The following is a 17348-nucleotide window of genomic DNA, read 5'->3' as shown; positions in this document are numbered from 1 at the left end:
TTAAGATTGAGGTGAGAAAACAACTTTTTCACCCAGAGAGTTGTGAATTTGTGGGATTCCCTGCCCCAGAGGGCAGTTTTTGGCCAAATCACTGGATGAATTTAAGAGAGAGTTAGATAGAGCTCCAGAGGCTAGTGGAATCAAGGGATATGGGGAGAAGGCAGGCACGGGTCATTGATTGGGGACGATCAGCCATGATCACAATGATCATTGTGGCGGTGCTGGCTCAGGGCCGAATGGCCTCCTCCTGCACCTATTTTCTATGTTTCTATGTTTCTATGTAAGAACAGAACTGTGATATTGTCAAGATAAATGATCAACCGCTAATATAATTATAAAATACGGCAGTGTCAACGTAACAGGGTTCGATTTAGAGTCGGTACAGCTTTATACGCAGGGTAGAGATACAATGACCTGCAGATGCTGGAATCATGAGCAAAATACAAAGTACAGGAGGAACTCAGCATCTGCCTGATCCCTGAGTTACTCCAACATTTGCTGCATATTCTTCGATAATAACATTAGAAAATACAGACAAAAGAACAGTCTGAAGAAGCCAGGACTATTGTGGGCTCCTTGGTCATCTGTGCCAGCTCTGATATGTTCTGAACCTTTTAATACTTCTAATTTCCCTTTCCCCTGAGTCTCGGTCTGAAGAAGGGTTTCGATCCGAAACGTCACCTAATCCCTTTCTCCAGAGATGCTGCCTGACCCACTTTGTTACTCCAGCATTTGGTGCCTATCTTCGGTGCAAATCACTATCCGTATTTCCTTCCTACAGTGTCCGAAGAAGGGCATGGACCCGGATCGTCAGCTATGCATGTACTCAATTGATGCTACCTGACCTGTTGAGCCAGGTAGCATCAAAATGTTCCCAATGTTGTGCGAGTCCAGAACCAGGGGCCACAGTCGTAGAATAAAGGGGAGGCTATTTAAGACTGAGGTGAGAAAAAACGTTTTCACCCAGAGAGTTGTGAATTTATGGAATTCCCTGCCACAGAGGGCAGTAGAGGCCAGATCACTGGATAGATTTAAGAGAGAGTTAGATAGAGCTCTAGGGGCTAGTGGAGTCAAGGGATATGGGGAGAAGGCAGGCACGGGTTATTGATAGGGGACGATCAGCCATGATCACAATGAATGGCCGTGCTGGCTCTAAGGGCCGAATGGCCTCCTCCTGCACCTATTTTCTATGTTTCTAAAAGGGCTTTCTGCCTTAAAAAAAAATATTAACCTGTATATGCAATCCTTTGTTTCTACGAAATTAGTGGGTTGATGAAATTATTGCACATATGCAATAGATTTAATTTTGATGACTTTAACTTATTTTCCTGTACTGTTCCCTGCATTATAGTCAATTCTGCGTGCTTTAAAATTAGGTGAAACTTCCGTCACTAACGACCACGTTTTAACACCAATTACCCCTATCTCCTTCAAATAAAATCACAACATAATACTTAGATTGCTTAAAGACCCAAAAGTAAAAACAAAGTACTTTGTGGTTATGATTTTGAGTTATCACACTGAACTTCATATCACCAAACAGAAAGCGTCAACAGTATGTTCAACTGCAAATAAGCGCAACTAGATCAGACTTGTGAGGTAGCTATTTCTCTTCTTAGGGAACACCTCACCTCAGCATTTACAGTGTTTCTATCATTTGCAGGAGCTTGCGAGTGCAGGTAATCGTATTTCTCATTAGGACCACCCCCGACTTTATATGCCATTGCGGATGAACTACACGTGTCGGGAAACCGTGAATCTCTCTTAGTGCAACCTAAAGTCGAATTAGTTCCATAGCGAAAACTTTGAGAAAGCGGGTCGCCTCCGAACACCTCCACATAGTTTGGAGGTATCTGAATGTTTCTGCTGGCTTTCTGAATCCCATTGAAAGAACGTCTTGGCCTATAACAGCAGCAGACGTCCCCGTAACAACTGTAAACACCAAAGCCGCTTCTGCTTTTATGGACCTTCACGGCGAGGACGATTAAAATCAGCAGAAAAATGGATGAAATTGCCCCCAGAGATATCACCAAGTAGAAACTCAACGCGGACTTGAAAGCAGCATCGTCGAGAAAACCAGAGACATCAGACAGTAGCTGGGTATCCCCATCGATCACCGACAAACTGATGGTCATGGAAGCTGAAAGCGACGGCGTTCCGTTGTCTTTCACCACAATTATTAGCTTTTGCTTGGTCGCATCTTTCTGTACCAATCCACGGATAATCCATACCTCGCCCGTGTCAGGTGAAATGGTGAACAGTCCCGGGTCAGTGGCCTGGCCGATCTGGTAGGAGAGGCGAGCATTCTGACCCGAGTCAGCATCCATGGCCGACACTTTGGTAACCAAATAACCTGGTTCTGCAGAGCGAGACATGGTCTCCATGAATGTTGATCCACGTTCAGGCAATGGGTGGAGAATAACCGGGGCATTGTCGTTCTGGTCAAGAATAACAACCTCCACGGAAACATTGCCCGTGAGTGACGGGACTCCGCTATCCCGTGCTTGTACCTGGAACTGGAAGTTTTTGAGCTCCTCATAATCAAAACTTCTTTGCGAAAATACCATTCCATTCTCTGAATTAATATACACGTAGCTGGTTACCGACACACCGTGGATCTGGTTTCCGGGAATGGAATAAGATAGTTTGCCATTTTGGTTCATATCAGGATCTGAAGCAGTCACTGTTATGATCGAGGCTCCTATGACGTTGTTCTCCGTCACATAAGCTGTATATGAAGATTGGCTGAAACGAGGCCCGTTGTCATTTACATCCGAGATCTCCACCTGCATGATCTTCTTGGAAGTAAGTGGGGGCGATCCTGAATCAGTGCAAAGTACAGTGACATCGTACTTGGGGATACTTTCGCGATCCAATTGCCCCACGGTTAACAGTTTGTAATAGTTTGTTAAGGGCGATTCCAGCTTAAAGGGAAGGTCGTTTGAAATTTGACAATCAATCTCTCCGTTTTTCCCAGAGTCTTTATCTGTAGTGCTAATCAGAGCTATCACGGTCCCCGGAGGAGAGTCTTCGCTAACTGGACTGAATAAAGAAGTTACCGTCACCTCGGGAGAGTTGTCATTCTCGTCTGTAATATCCACATGAACACGGCAGTACACAGGTAGTGGGGCAGAGCCTTTATCTGCTGCCTGGACGTTGATTTCGAAGGCACGGTTTAACTCATTGTCCAAATTTCCCTTCACTGTGATTTCCCCCGTTTTAGAATGTAGATCAAACAATTCACGTACCGAGGCGGAGGTGTGGCTGGTAAAGGAATATTCTATCTCCCCATTAGAACCATCGTCCAGGTCAGTGGCATTAAGCTTTAGCACTAGTGTTCCTTTGGGCACGTTTTCATGTAGGCTGACCCTATACACCGACTGCGAGAACACTGGAGAGTTGTCGTTGACATCCTGTACTGCGATTAGTATTTCAGCAGTGGATGATTTTGGAGGGATCCCACCGTCTTTTGCAATTAGTTGTAACTTGTGAGTTGGTTCTTTCTCTCTATCCAATGCCCTCACCAGCGTTAACACCGGCAGCTTCTCATCCCCACTGCGGGTCTCAATGTCGAGCGCGAAGTACTGATTCCCAACCAGGCGATAGCTTTGTAGGGAGTTGCTTCCCACGTCTGAATCGTGCGCGCACTCGAGAGGGAAGCGGGCACCCGGCGCCGCCACTTCAAAGATTTCAAGACGGAACTGATTATTTGGAAAACTAGGAGCGTTGTCATTGATGTCTAAAACCTCCACTTCGACCCGATAGACATTTAAAGGATTTTCCACCACGGCTTCCATGGGTAAAAGGCAAGTAAGGCTCGATCCACAAAGCTGCTCCCTGTCGATACGTTCCTTCACAAACAAAATCCCATTGTCTAAATTCACGTCCAAATATGTTTTGCCGATCCCGGGCACGATGCGAAATTTTCTAGCCGAGAGCTCTCTCGCATCCAAACCCAAATCCTCTGCGATATTACCAACAAAGGAACCAAGCTGCAGTTCTTCTGGAATAGAATAACGAATTTGTCCCGAAACCAGAGGCCAGAAGGAGAACATATAGTACAGCAGATGCCATTTTCCCAAGCAATATATTCTACAATATCCCATTTCCAGCGAAAAACATTTCAAATGCCTCGGCGCAGCCCTGCTCCGTTCACGAAACAGTCTTAATAAACGTCTTTCTACATAATTTTACAAAGATTTCATTTGTAAAAAAATACCTGTGCAATTTGAAAATCCACACATTAACTAATGCAGATGTTCCTATTTCTAGAATCATCCAAAAATGCATGCTCGGAACCAGATACCGCTTTCCGCAGCTCGCTGGCCATTTTACACTGTGGCTGATCTTACGTGATGGTGGATAGGGAGAGATCTCCAGCAAACTTCGGGCATCTGATTGGTGAACGTGCCTGCTCGCATTCAACCAATCGCCGTCCGAAGCACTGCTTAAAGCAAGAACGGCCCAGAAAACGTCTGCGTAAAAGCAGCATTTCTGGTTGCACACTTAAAAAGTATTTTCTACCGTTCCTTTCAAAATCTTAAACTTATTCCTTCGGACAAACATTTTTTTAAAGCATAAAACATAATTTGTCAAAATAATCTGCATTTAATGGCGTTCTTTCTCCAGATTCATGGGCAGTTTCTTCCCAACTTTTATCAGCTGACTGAACCGTCCTATCAGCAACTAGAAAGCGGTCCTGAACTACCTTTAGAGACTCTTTGACTATCTTTAATTTGACTTTTTATGGACTTTAACTTGCATTAAACGTTATTCCCTTTAGCATGTTTCTGTACACTGTGGTCGGCTTGATTGTAATTATGTATAGTCTTTCCACTGACTGGATAGTACACAACAAAAAAGCTTTTCACTGTACCTCAGTACAAGTGATAATATTAATAAACTAAACTATTTACCCATAGGTGGAATGACAACGTCAACATTTAATAACACCTATGAAAGTCCACATGTAAAGTTTCTTCCTCGAGATATTTTGAAAATTAATGAATCTGCAGATGTTGAGAATCTGAAATAAAAACACAAAATGTTGGAAACACTCAGCAGGTCAGGAAGCATCTGAGGAGATAGAACGCAGACTTGACTTTTAAAGACGAAGAGCCCTCGTCAGATCTGAAACATTATTTATGTTTCTACAGATGCTGTCTACGCCGCTAAGACTTTCCAACAGTTTCTGATTGTATTTCTGCAGACTTTTTGACTGTTAGAAAACCGAAAGGTGATTTATCATATATACTGCCATAAAATGCCGATATTTTGGCTATAATCGCGAATGTCATTATAAACAATGCACATAGAGCTTACAAGGACCCCATGCAGTAAAATAACTATAACAATAAATATAATAAGTGAAGAATAGATGAAACGACAATGAAGACTTTGAGCTTGGTCTAGAGATGTCGATCAAGAGAAGCGTGGAATAGATGCGAATCTTTATATTCCCTTTCCCACCAGTTGAGATCTTGACGTGCATCCAAATCAAAGTGTTGTTCCCCCCAGGTTTAGACAGATTTCTCACCTCACTATTGATAATGCTTCTACAGCTTGCAGGGTTTGTTACTGGTGATATCTCGTCCTTCCTGACCGGGTATGCATTGACGTTATTCTTGAAAGTAGGCGAGCTACAAGTGCGGCGGAACATGGAGTCTCGCTTGATAGAGTTTGAAGTTGAACAGGTACCGTAGCGGAAACTTTGAGAAAGTGGGTCACCCCCAAATACTTCAACGTAGTTTGGGGGTATCTGAAGGCTCCTATTCGCCTTTCGACCTCTTGTCACAAAACAGCAGGAGTTACGATCATCAAAGCCCCGCCTGTTTTTGTGAACTTTAATAGCGAGGATAATCAAAATTGCTAGAAATATGACAGAAATTAATCCCAAGGCTATGACCAAGTAAAAGCTCGTGACCGGAGCCCAAACTGCTTCATCCGATAAACTGTCCACCTCGGACAACAGTTCTGATTGACTTTGTTCCAGCGAGATCATGATGGTTAAAACAGCTGACAGTGCCGGCTCTCCGTTGTCTTTTACAGCAACGACCAAACGTTGCTTCCTCTGATCTTTGTCCAGGACGCCACGGATTGTCCATATGTCCCCCGAGTCTGACGAAATGGTAAAAAGGCCAGTGTCTGTAGATTTTAAAATCTGATAAGTGAGGCGAGCGTTCTGGCCGGAGTCTGCGTCGGTTGCGGACACCTTGGCAACCATGTAACCAGGTTCGGCGAACCTCGACACAGTCTCCACGGCCGTAGATCCGTACCCTGGCAGTGGATGGGTGATGACTGGAGCATTGTCATTTTGATCGAGGATAATGACATCCACAGAAACGTTGTTGCTCAGCGGTAGAGTTCCCGCGTCCTGTGCTTGTATGTAGAGCTGGAAACCTTTCATTTGTTCGTAGTCAAAAGTTTTCTGAGCATAGACGACACCAGTTTCCGAATTAATAAGCACGTAAGCGGATATTGGCAAGTCCTGATCCCATGTTTCAATGATAGAGTAAGTCAGTTGAGAGTTCTGGTTTATATCGGGATCAAAAGCTGTCACCGAGAAGATAGAATACCCAATAGCGTTGTTCTCGGTTACGTAAGCGGTGTATGAAGGGTGTGCAAAACGTGGGGCATTATCATTTACATCGGAAATTTCCACTCGGATCGATTTCTTGGACGCGAGTGGGGGGTTTCCTCCATCTGTGCATACAATTGTAACATCGTACTTTGAGACATTTTCGCGATCCAGCCGCAGCTCGGTCAGTAATCTGTAATAGTTCGACAAAGAGGAATCTAGTTTGAAAGGAGAACCACTTAATATTTGGCATTGTACCTGTCCATTATCTCCCGAGTCTTTGTCACCCACGTTAAAGAGGGCGATTAATGTGCCAGGCAAGGCGTCCTCGCTGACAGGACTGAATACAGAAGTCAATGTCACCTCAGGGGCGTTGTCATTGGCGTCAATAACATCCACCAACACATCACAATGTACAGGAGTTGCATAAGGTCCCCTGTCCGTAGCTTGTAGGTTGATCTCGAAAACGTGGTTTTTCTCGGCGTCCAAGTTGCCCTTAACCCTGATTTCCCCGGTTCTAGAATCCACGCTGAACATTTCACGGACTCTGCTGGAGGCATGACTGCTGAATGAGTACACAATCTCTCCATTGGCACCGTCGTCCAAATCAGTAGCATTGAGTTTGATTACCAGGGTTCCCCTGGGTGTGTTTTCCCGCAACCTCGTCCTGTATTCCGATTGCTGGAACACCGGCGCATTGTCGTTCGCATCCTGCACTATGACAATTATCTGAGCAGTCCCAGATTTTTGTGGGATGCCTCCGTCCTTGGCAATCAGGACTAACTTGTGGCTCGTTTGTTTCTCCCTGTCCAGTTGCCTTTGCAGCACTAACACCGGTAACTTGCCATCTCCACGGCGTGACTGAATATCTATGATGAAATACTCGTTTTCGCCCAACTGGTACGTCTGAACGGAGTTGCTTCCGACATCTGGGTCCTGTGCCGACTCGAGGGCAAAACGCGCCCCTTGCGCCACAATCTCCGAGATTTCCAGGCGGATTTGGGTATGGGGGAAACGGGGGGCGTTGTCATTTACATCCAGAACCTCGACTTGAAAATGATACACCGTCAACGGATTTTCAATCACGGCCTCTAAGAACAATGTGCACACGGGGTTCGACCCGCAGAGCTGCTCCCTGTCAATTTCCCCCTTCACATAAAGAATTCCATTGTCCAAATTTACATCAAAATATTGCTTCCTGGGACTAGACACAATCCGAAAGCTGCGGGAAGCCAGCTCTTTCACGTCTAAATCCAAATCGGCGGCGATATTTCCAACAAAGGCACCCATTTGCAGTTCTTCATGCATTGAATAGCGAATCTGCCCCGAAACCAGAACCCAGGGTGATAATACATAGTAAAAAAGTGACCATTTCAACAGCCAACATATTTTAAAATATCCCATCTCCTTTACAACGCATTGCAATTACTTCAGCGCGACACGCCATTCACCGTTTTTCTCTGGAATGAATGCCAGTTTTAAAGATAAAAGAGGCAACGTTGCCCAAAATACCTTATTATTAAGATTGTGTTCGAACCTTCTCCTTTCAATTAAAATATCCAATGCTTTCGAATACAGAACCCGTTCCAGCGCTACGCAGCTCGCTATGCGGAGTTTTACATTGTATCTGATCATACGTAATGGTGGCCGGGAGAGAAGGGGGCAGTCAAGATCACCAGATACATTGCAGCTTCTGATTGGTGAACTGACGTTCAACCAATCACCACCCGGAACCTTTCTTAAAGCTGGAATGTCCCTGTTTATCTCAGCAATATTTTATCAGTGTACTATGTAAATTTCTTACACAATTTCCCGCATTGATTTGATTTCATTTGCCCTGCTTACTTTTGGTGGATTTTCTAAGAGCCACCAGCTTTAAATATAGGTTTATTATTGTCACCGAAATATAGTGATAAGATTTGTTTTTAGTTCTATCTAAACAAATCAGATAATGCTATCTGTACATATACTTCACATGTATTAAAAAATAAAACCTTTTATGCGATTATGGACGAGTCAATGCTTGATACAAAAATACACAAAGTGCTGGAGAAACTCAGCGGGCCAGGCAGCATCTCTGGAAAACATGGACAGGTGACGTTTCGGCTCGGGTCCCTTCTTCCAATCTAAAGGGTCCCGATGGAAAAAGTCACCTATCCATGTTCGCCAGAGGAGCTGCTGACCCGCTGAGTTACATCAGCACTCTGTGTCCTTTTGTGTAAACCAGCATCTGCAGTTCATTGTATCTGCAAAGCTTGTTGCACATGGTTTTGTGCCTATTTCAAAACAACAACCTGCTACAACCAGGTTCAGGAATAGCTACTTCCCCACAGCCATCAGGCTATTAAACCTGGCTCGGACAAAACTCTGATTATTAATAACCCATTATCTGTTATTTGCACTTTATCAGTTTATTTATTCAGGTGTGTATATATTTATATTATGGTATATGGGCACACTGATCTGTTTTGTAGTAAATGCCTACTATGTTCTGTGTGCTGAAGCAAAGGAAGAATGTCATTGTCTTTATCAGGGACACATGACAATAAACTCACTTGAACACTTGAACAAACCAGCTACACATATTTTGGTAAACTCTTATGCTTAATTCCCATTCAATCCATTTTATAAAACAAGTTGACTGCTGACGAGTTCTTTCCCTTGGGAAATAAAGCATATTATATCACAAAGTCTCCATGCAAAAAACAATAAAATACTAAAACTCATGATATCAGAACCATGGAAATGAGTTCCGTTAAACGTCCAGACCCTTTATCCAATGTGACCACTATTTCGTGGTTTTCTACCACCAAAGTGTAGTTGATAATATATATTTAGGACTGTCGTGTGAAATTACTTGATCCATACGTTCTCAATGGCAATATTTCCTAGCTACCACATGAAACGAAATGTTGTCAATATAAACGCACCAAAAGGCAAATGTCTGATTAACAAAGGGGCAGGTCCAGAAATAGCGATTGGAAACTCAGATCACAATGGACACTGATATGACTTATTCTTAGATATTGCCAAAATCCAATGTCCGGGTTCTACGCATTTTCAGCAATCATTTGTACATCCAATTGAAACCCATGAGGTGTTTTTTTCGCCATCGAATAGCAACCTCACCTCGTTATTTAGAGTGTTCCTGTACTGTGCTGAATTGTGGGTTTGTAAAGTTTCGCCATTTCCCAAAATGCCACCAGGAGCGTAATTCTTACGCGTAGATCCACTGTTGGACAACCTGACATCCCTCTTTACAGAATGTGAACTTGAGCATGAATCATAGCGGAAACCCTGCGAAAGAGGATCACCTCCAAATACCTCAACATAGTTTGGTGGTATCTGAAGGCTTCTGTTGGCTCTGTGCAATGAGTTTCTTGCTGTAAAACAACCACTTGTGCCAAGGGAAGAGTTTCTATGGACCTTAATGGCGAGGATAATCAATATCAATAGAAAAACGGATGATGTGATCCCTAAAGTTATTACGAGGTAAAAGCTGGTGCCAGAAGCAAACTCGGCACCCTCAGACAAATTATTCACATCTGAGAGCATTTGTCTATCATTTCCAACTAAAGACAAGATGATTGTCACAGTGGCTGTAAGAGGCGGCGATCCGTCATCCTGAACACAGATGACCAACCTTTGCTTGGCGGCGTCATTCTTCCTAATACTGCGTATGGTCCAGATTTCTCCAGTGTCCGGTGAAATGGTGAAGAGAGCGGCATCTGTAGCTTGACGGATCTGGTAGGAAAGGCGAGCATTTTGGCCAGTGTCACCGTCAGTAGCCGAAACTTTGGCGACCAGGTAGCCCGGTTCTGCGTGCCGGGATATCGTCTCTAACACGGTGGAACCGAATTCGGGTAACGGATGCACGATCACCGGAGCATTGTCATTCTGATCCAATATCATCACATCCACTGAGGCGTTGCCAGAAAGTGGTGGGATCCCAGAGTCCCGCGCCTGAACCTGGACCTGGAAGCTTTTGAGATGTTCGTAGTCGAAACTCCTCTGCGAAAATATGACTCCACTGTGCGAGTTAATGGAAACGTACGTGGATATTGACATGCCCTGAATCTGAGTCTCCAAAATAAAGTAGGACAGATGGGCGTTCCTATTTAGATCTTGATCCAAAGCTGTCACAGTGAATATTGACGCACCAATTACATTATTCTCCATCACGTAAGCTGTATACATAGGCGGTGTGAATTGAGGCGGATGGTCGTTTATATCGGAGACTTCCACCAGGACCGTTTTGTTCGATGTTAGCGGAGGATTCCCGGCGTCGCCACACACCACAGTTACATTGTAAAATGATACACGTTCACGATCCAGCGTTTCCCGGGTAACTAGTCTATAATAGTTATTTAAGGACGAATCCAGTTTAAAAGGAAGGTCATTTGGGATTTCGCAATCCACGTGCCCGTTTTCAGCCGAATCCTTGTCTGTGGAACTGATCAGAGCCACGACAGTCCCCGGTAGAGCGTCTTCCCCGACAGGACTGAATAAAGATGTCAGCGTTATCACAGGAGGGTTGTCATTCACATCAACGATATTGACCACCACGTGGCAGTACACAACGGTAGCGTATGGCCCGTTATCTTTTGCTTGAACGTTAATCTCAAAAACACTATTTTCCTCGTAATCCAATGTGGTTTTAACTCTGATTTCGCCACTATTCGAATCCAGCACAAAAAGTTCCCGAACTCGATTCGAAGTATGACTGCCAAACGAATATACTATCTGCCCATTCAGACCAACATCCAAATCCGAGGCATCTAATTTTATCACTAATATACCTATGGGTGCATTCTCTGGCAAACTGACCCTATAGACGGGGTGGGAGAAAACAGGAGCGTTGTCGTTGGCATCCTCTACACCTATCAGTATTTCGGCAGTTCCAGATCGCTCAGGAATCCCTCCGTCCTTCGACATCAACACCAACCTGTGCGTGCTTTCCTTTTCTCTGTCCAGCGGTCTTTCCAAGACTAAAACCGGTAACTTTCCGTCGCCGCCCAACGTCTCCACGTCGAGGGAGAAATAGCCGTTGTCTACCAGCCGGTAGCTTTGTACCGAGTTGGTGCCAACGTCCGGGTCGTCTGCGCGCTCCAGGGCGAAGCGCGTACCCGGAGCAGCCACCTCCGATATATCCAAATTGAACTGGCTTTCGGGAAATCTCGGCGCATTGTCATTTACATCCAAAATGTCCACTTGGAAATGGTACACATTCAGAGGATTTTCAATCACTGCCTCTATATAGAATGTGCAAACACGATTCTGCCCACACAACTGTTCTCTGTCCATCTTTTCCTTCACAAACAAAACACCAGTATCTAAATTTACGTCTATATACTCCTTGCTAGGTCCAGGCACAATGTGAAAGCCGCGAGCCGTGAGATCTTTTATATCCAAACCCAGATCCTCTGCGATATTTCCAACAAAAGCTCCGGCATTCAATTCTTCAGGAATCGTATAACGTATCTGTCCAGAAATAATTTGCCAGAAAGGGATCATACAGTAAAAAAGTTGCCATTTCAATAGCCAATATCGTTTATAAAATTCCATTTCCAGAACAAAGCATTTCAAATGATTTGAGAACAACGCGGCGACGTTGAACAATTCCAGCTAAAAAGAGTGAATCGTTATTCCATTTTCACTAAATTGCACGAAAAAATAAAACAAAGGTGCTGTTAAAAGATTCTGCGTAACAATTTCTGACAAACCTTCTTATTTCTTATAATTTCGCCAGAAGATGAATGTAAAGAACCGAACGTAAGCAAGCACAGCTCTATCCATGTTACACGGTATCCAGACGGATATAATGGCGGAAGGGGAGGGTAGGGCAGCAAGGATCTCCGCACACATAACAGCCTCTCATTGGTGGAAAAGGCTGACTTAACTTCAACCTATGACTGCACTCCACATTTCTTAAAGCTGGACTGCATTTCTAAAGTTTGGCGCAAGTAACTATATTTAAGGCAGTGCGATATAAAATCTAACTACTATTTTCTTTCATTATTTTTGTATTCCTTAAACGATGATAAATTCTAAAGTGGTTTGACACTTAGTTGCTGTATAAATTGATTGTGGCCGGATGTTCTCCTGCACTGAATAAATCACCAAAAGTAGGCTTACTTGTAATTTTCTAGTTAACATTGAATACGGTTAAAACACTTGAATATGACCACAGAATAAAATTGGCAATGGTACACTGTGTGAATTTCGGATGACTAAATGTGAAAAATGTTATTAAATGAATTGGCATTTTTTCAGGCAGGAGTGCATGGATAACCTCAGAATGGAGTCCATCAGGTTGAAACTAGCGTTTGCAACGACGATGGTGTCCCACACAAGAGGCTGTACACTCTGAAAGGACCAATGACAAGAAGAATTGAACACCATAACCGTGGGATTAATTATCATTGTATCTACAGACGACTGTGGAGCCAACGGGAATAGATTGAAGGCAATTAGTAGACAGATTGAAATATATATTTGGATTTTTTTTCATGATTGGGTTGGCAGGTACAGTTAGTTCATTGTTAGTGTCAGAAGCCCCTCAATATATTTAAAATGTGCGTTTCTTCAATAACCTTAACTGCAAGGCAATAGATTAACTATTGTAAGGCATGAATGGCCTGGCTAGGTCTTTTGCTATCATACCGAAATAATGGGCAGGGGGGCCTATTTCTGTGCCGAATCTACTCTGTCAATTCGTGATTACAAATCTAAATCAAAAATAATGTCGGTAATAAAATTTGCTACGCCCCTGAAACAGCTATATGATTCACATAGTCGCCAAATATTGGAGTAATTCAATGGCTTCGGTAGCGTCTCTGGAGAACATGGATATGTGACGCTTTGGGTCGGGTCCGTACTCTAGACTTCAGTTGTCGTGAGTTTCGGGTCGGGACCCTTCTTCAGACATATCTCGGCCCAAAATATTATTAATCCTTTTTCTCCAGGGATACTGCCTGACCCGTTGAATTACTCCAGCATTTTGTATCAATATTTGGAATAAACCAGCATCTGCAGGTCCTTGTTATATTATCGTGTGATCCACTTTATGTTTTAATACTACAGAATAAAATGATGGCAATAGCAATTAGTTAAACGTAAACTAGTGGTTGGATACTACACTTGTGATCCGATCAGTGTCGGATCATATGCACAACAAACACAGTGAAATAATATCTTCCTGATGCCAACTTAATGCCATTTAACGCCGACTTTCCCTACCAAACAGGCTTTCTCACCTCAGAATGAACATAATTCTCACAATTACTGAACAAAACGGTTCCTCCCTTTGCAATAACTTCACCGATGTTTTTGTCGTTTCCATTTGATGAACTGCAGGTGTTGGGGAACAATAAGTCTCCCTTTGTTGAACGTGCCATGGAACAAGTTTCATAGCGGTAACTCTGTGATAGCGGGTCACCCCCAAATACCTCAACGTAATTGGGAGGAATGCGTAGGTTGCGACTGGCTTTCTGGATTCCGCTGCGGGGATGTCTTGACCCGAAGCAACCACACGGGTCCAGAAGACTGCCATTGTACTCAAAGGCATTTCTGCCATTGTGAACTTTAACTGCTAGAATAATTAAAATTACCAGAAAAATAGTCGTAATTATTCCTAATGAAATGACCAAATAGAAGCTGATAACAGAAGCAGGTTTGGGCCTTTCCAACATGCTGTTTCTGTCGGACATTAGTGATCCCTCGTCATCTATCAATGACAAGATTATACTTATCGACGTTGAAAGAGCTGGTGTCCCGTTGTCGTTGACTTGGACCACCAGCCTTTGCTTGGTAGCATCTGTCTTTGTAATACCACGGGTTGTCCATATTTCTCCCGTCTCCTCAGCAATAGTAAATAGTTCCATGTCTGTAGCTTGGAGGATCCGATAGCAGAGGCGAGCGTTTGGACCAGAGTCGGCATCTGTAGCCATAACTTTGGTCACCGGATAGCCTGCTTCCGCAAAACGGGACACAACCTCTGTGGCAGGTTGCCCATGCTCGATTAATGGATGAACGATCACCGGGGCGTTATCATTCTGGTCAAGAATTATAACATCTACGGAGACATTGCTGGAGAGTTGTGGGACTCCATTGTCACGTGCCTGAACACGGATCTGAAAGTTTTTAAACTTTTCATAGTCAAAAGAGATGTAGGAATATATTACACCAGTTTCTGAATTAATATAAACATAATTATGTACCGACTGAGCTTGTACCCAACTGTCCAGAATGTTGAACGACAGCCGAGCATTTTCACCTTTGTCTGGATCAAATGCTGTCACTGAGAATATCGAGGCATCAATATTATTGTTCTCCGTCATGTAGGCTGTGAAGGCAGGTTGCGAGAATTGCGGTGCGTTGTCGTTCCTGTCCGACACCTCAATTAGGATGCTTTTGTTCGTGGCGAGAGGCGGACTGCCTTCATCTCTGCAGCTGATGATTACGTTGTGTGTGGAGGCGGATTCACGATCCAGAGGTTGCCGGGTGAGTAGTTTTAAGTGCTTCTTGGACGATGAATCCAGTGTGAAAGGCACTTCATTTTCAACTTGGCACCGGAGTTGCCCATTCTTGCCAGAATCTCTGTCAGACGTACTTATGAGAGCTACCACTGTTCCAGGTAACGAATCCTCTGAAACTGGGCTCGATAAAGATGTTAAGCTTATCTCAGGCGCGTTGTCGTTTACATCTAAAACATTCAACAAAATATGACTGTTCACCGGTATGGAGTTAGATCCCTTATCCTTTGCTTGAATAATAATATCAAAAGCATTATTTTCTTCATAATCTAAATTGCCATTAAGATTTACTTCACCAGTTCGAGAATCCACGCTAAAAATCTCACGAACTCTGGCAGGGGTATGAATACTTAACGAGTACACAATCTCTCCATTAGTTCCATCGTCCAAATCAGTGGCATTAACTTGTAGTACCAATGCCCCTTTAGTTGCATTTTCCCACAAACTGATCTTGTACACCGACCGAGAGAACACCGGCGCATTATCGTTGGCATCTTCTACCACGACGTTAATTTGGGCGGAGCCCGTCCTTTCGGGGACTCCGCCATCTTTCACTATGAGCAGTAATCTGTGGGTCGAATATTTTTCCCTGTCTAATGGTTCTTCCAACACTAAAACAGGTAATTTCCAGTCTGCGATCCCAGATTCAACATTTAATGCAAAGTACTCATTGGCAACGAGCTGGTAGGTTTGAACTGAGTTAGTTCCAATATCTATATCGTGAGCGCCTTCGAGAATGAATCGCGCACCCGGCGCAGTATTCTCAGAGATTTCAAGGCGGAATTGGCTTTTTGGAAAACTGGGAGAGTTGTCGTTAATATCCACAATGTCCACTTCGATTTGGTACAGACTGAGAGGATTTTCAAGCACGGCCTCCAAAGACAGAACGCAAGTGAGGCTTGCGCCACACAGTTCTTCCCTGTCAATCCTCTCCTTCACAGATAAAATCCCATTGTTTAAATTTATTTCCAAATACCGCTTTTTTGGACCTGAAACCAAACGAAAATTACGAGCTGCGAGCTGTTTAACATCCAACTCCAAATCGTCCGCGATGTTCCCAATAACGGCGCCACGTTGTAATTCTTCAGGAATCGAGTAATGAATCTCTGCGAAAATTATCTCCCAGGCGATAAACATGTAACACAACAGTTCCCATTTTAAGCAGCAGAATAGGTTATAACATCTCATCGCCGGTGTTAAACATTCCAATGGCTTCCGTGCGATACGGTGCCTTTCGGCTTTTGTCCCACTGTGATTAAAAATAATATGTATACCTTCAGAAGAAAAGGCTTTCTCGCAGATGAAAATGTTTCCTTTCAGTAAATGGCCTCGATTGTTTGACCAGACCTTCCAGTTTATGGCAAAATTCCGGAGTAAAAGGACCCGCGGAAACTGCCGCAACTCAAGACGCCTCGCTGTCCAATTTACATTGTTCGTTTGTGATGGTGGGAGGGAGAAGGGAGCAGTCAAGATCTCCAGTCACACACTAGCTGCTGATTGGTTGAATGCGGCGCACCAATCAGAACAATGTTCGCTTCTTAAAGCCGTGTTGTCCTGTTAAAGCGACGCTGCGTACATTTATTATTGTACAATCAAAATAAATAAATGGGCCTTAACTTTGAATGGTTTGTTACTTTCATTTATCTGTGAATCTTTAAATATCGAAATTTTATATATTCTGAAAACGCATTAAGAGAAGAATGTTCAACTCCACTTTATGTTTTGAATCCAGGCCCTTCGTTATCCAAAGATGGACACAAAGTGTTTGAGTAACAGAGGGAGTCAGGCAGCTTCTCTGGAGAAAAATAATGAGTGACGTTTCAGGTCCGGTCCCTTCTCCCGACCCGAAATGTCACCCACGCCTTTTCTCTAGAGATGCTGCCCGACCAGCTGAGTTACTTCTGCACATTTTGGCTATCTTTGGTATAAACTAGCGTCTGCAGTTCTGTGTTTCTGCATTTTGTCTGCAAGGCTAATGCAATACATTTTTGATGTCATGAGGCGGATTTAAATAAAATATCGTTCGTCATGCATGATCTCACTGAAACGAAGCAATTTTGACCATATCTGGACGAAATGCTATAGCATTTAGATCCTGGGTCGGAATCTACATTGTGCTTAAAGAACGAGGCAATATCCATGTCTTGGAATGGCTTGTATTATACTCCAGTAGAATTACCCAAGCTTAAAAAATCCACTGATGCAGCGTGGGTTCACGGATTGCAGATGTCATAGAA

At 43.6% G+C, this 17348-nt stretch overlaps 1 protein-coding gene across 16 annotated transcripts in view; it reads right to left on the bottom strand.

Moving 5' to 3' along the window:
- The window catches only part of LOC116978589 (protocadherin beta-15-like), a 216984-nt gene that overhangs the window by 63368 nt on the left and 136268 nt on the right, over window positions 1-17348 (bottom strand). For 4 of the 16 annotated variants that reach the window (XM_033029823.1, XM_033029838.1, XM_033029839.1 and 1 more), the window contains exon 1: window positions 1632-4213. The exons of 9 other annotated variants lie outside the window; for them this stretch is intronic. In XM_033029823.1, coding sequence (XP_032885714.1) covers window positions 1632-4106 — 2475 coding nt within the window. In that variant the 5' untranslated portion in view covers window positions 4107-4213. Of the gene's footprint in view, window positions 1-1631; window positions 4214-5536; window positions 8109-9706; window positions 12283-13833; window positions 16379-17348 lie in introns of those variants that run through there. 3 more of the 16 variants (XM_033029824.1, XM_033029837.1, XM_033029832.1) reach the window with 3 other exon arrangements.

The sequence above is a fragment of the Amblyraja radiata genome, chromosome 11, assembly GCF_010909765.2.
Source record: "Amblyraja radiata isolate CabotCenter1 chromosome 11, sAmbRad1.1.pri, whole genome shotgun sequence".
NCBI classification, from domain to species: Eukaryota; Metazoa; Chordata; class Chondrichthyes; order Rajiformes; family Rajidae; genus Amblyraja; species Amblyraja radiata.
The sequence above is the reverse complement of the archived record's forward strand: the minus strand, read 5'-3'. Positions and strand labels throughout refer to the sequence as shown.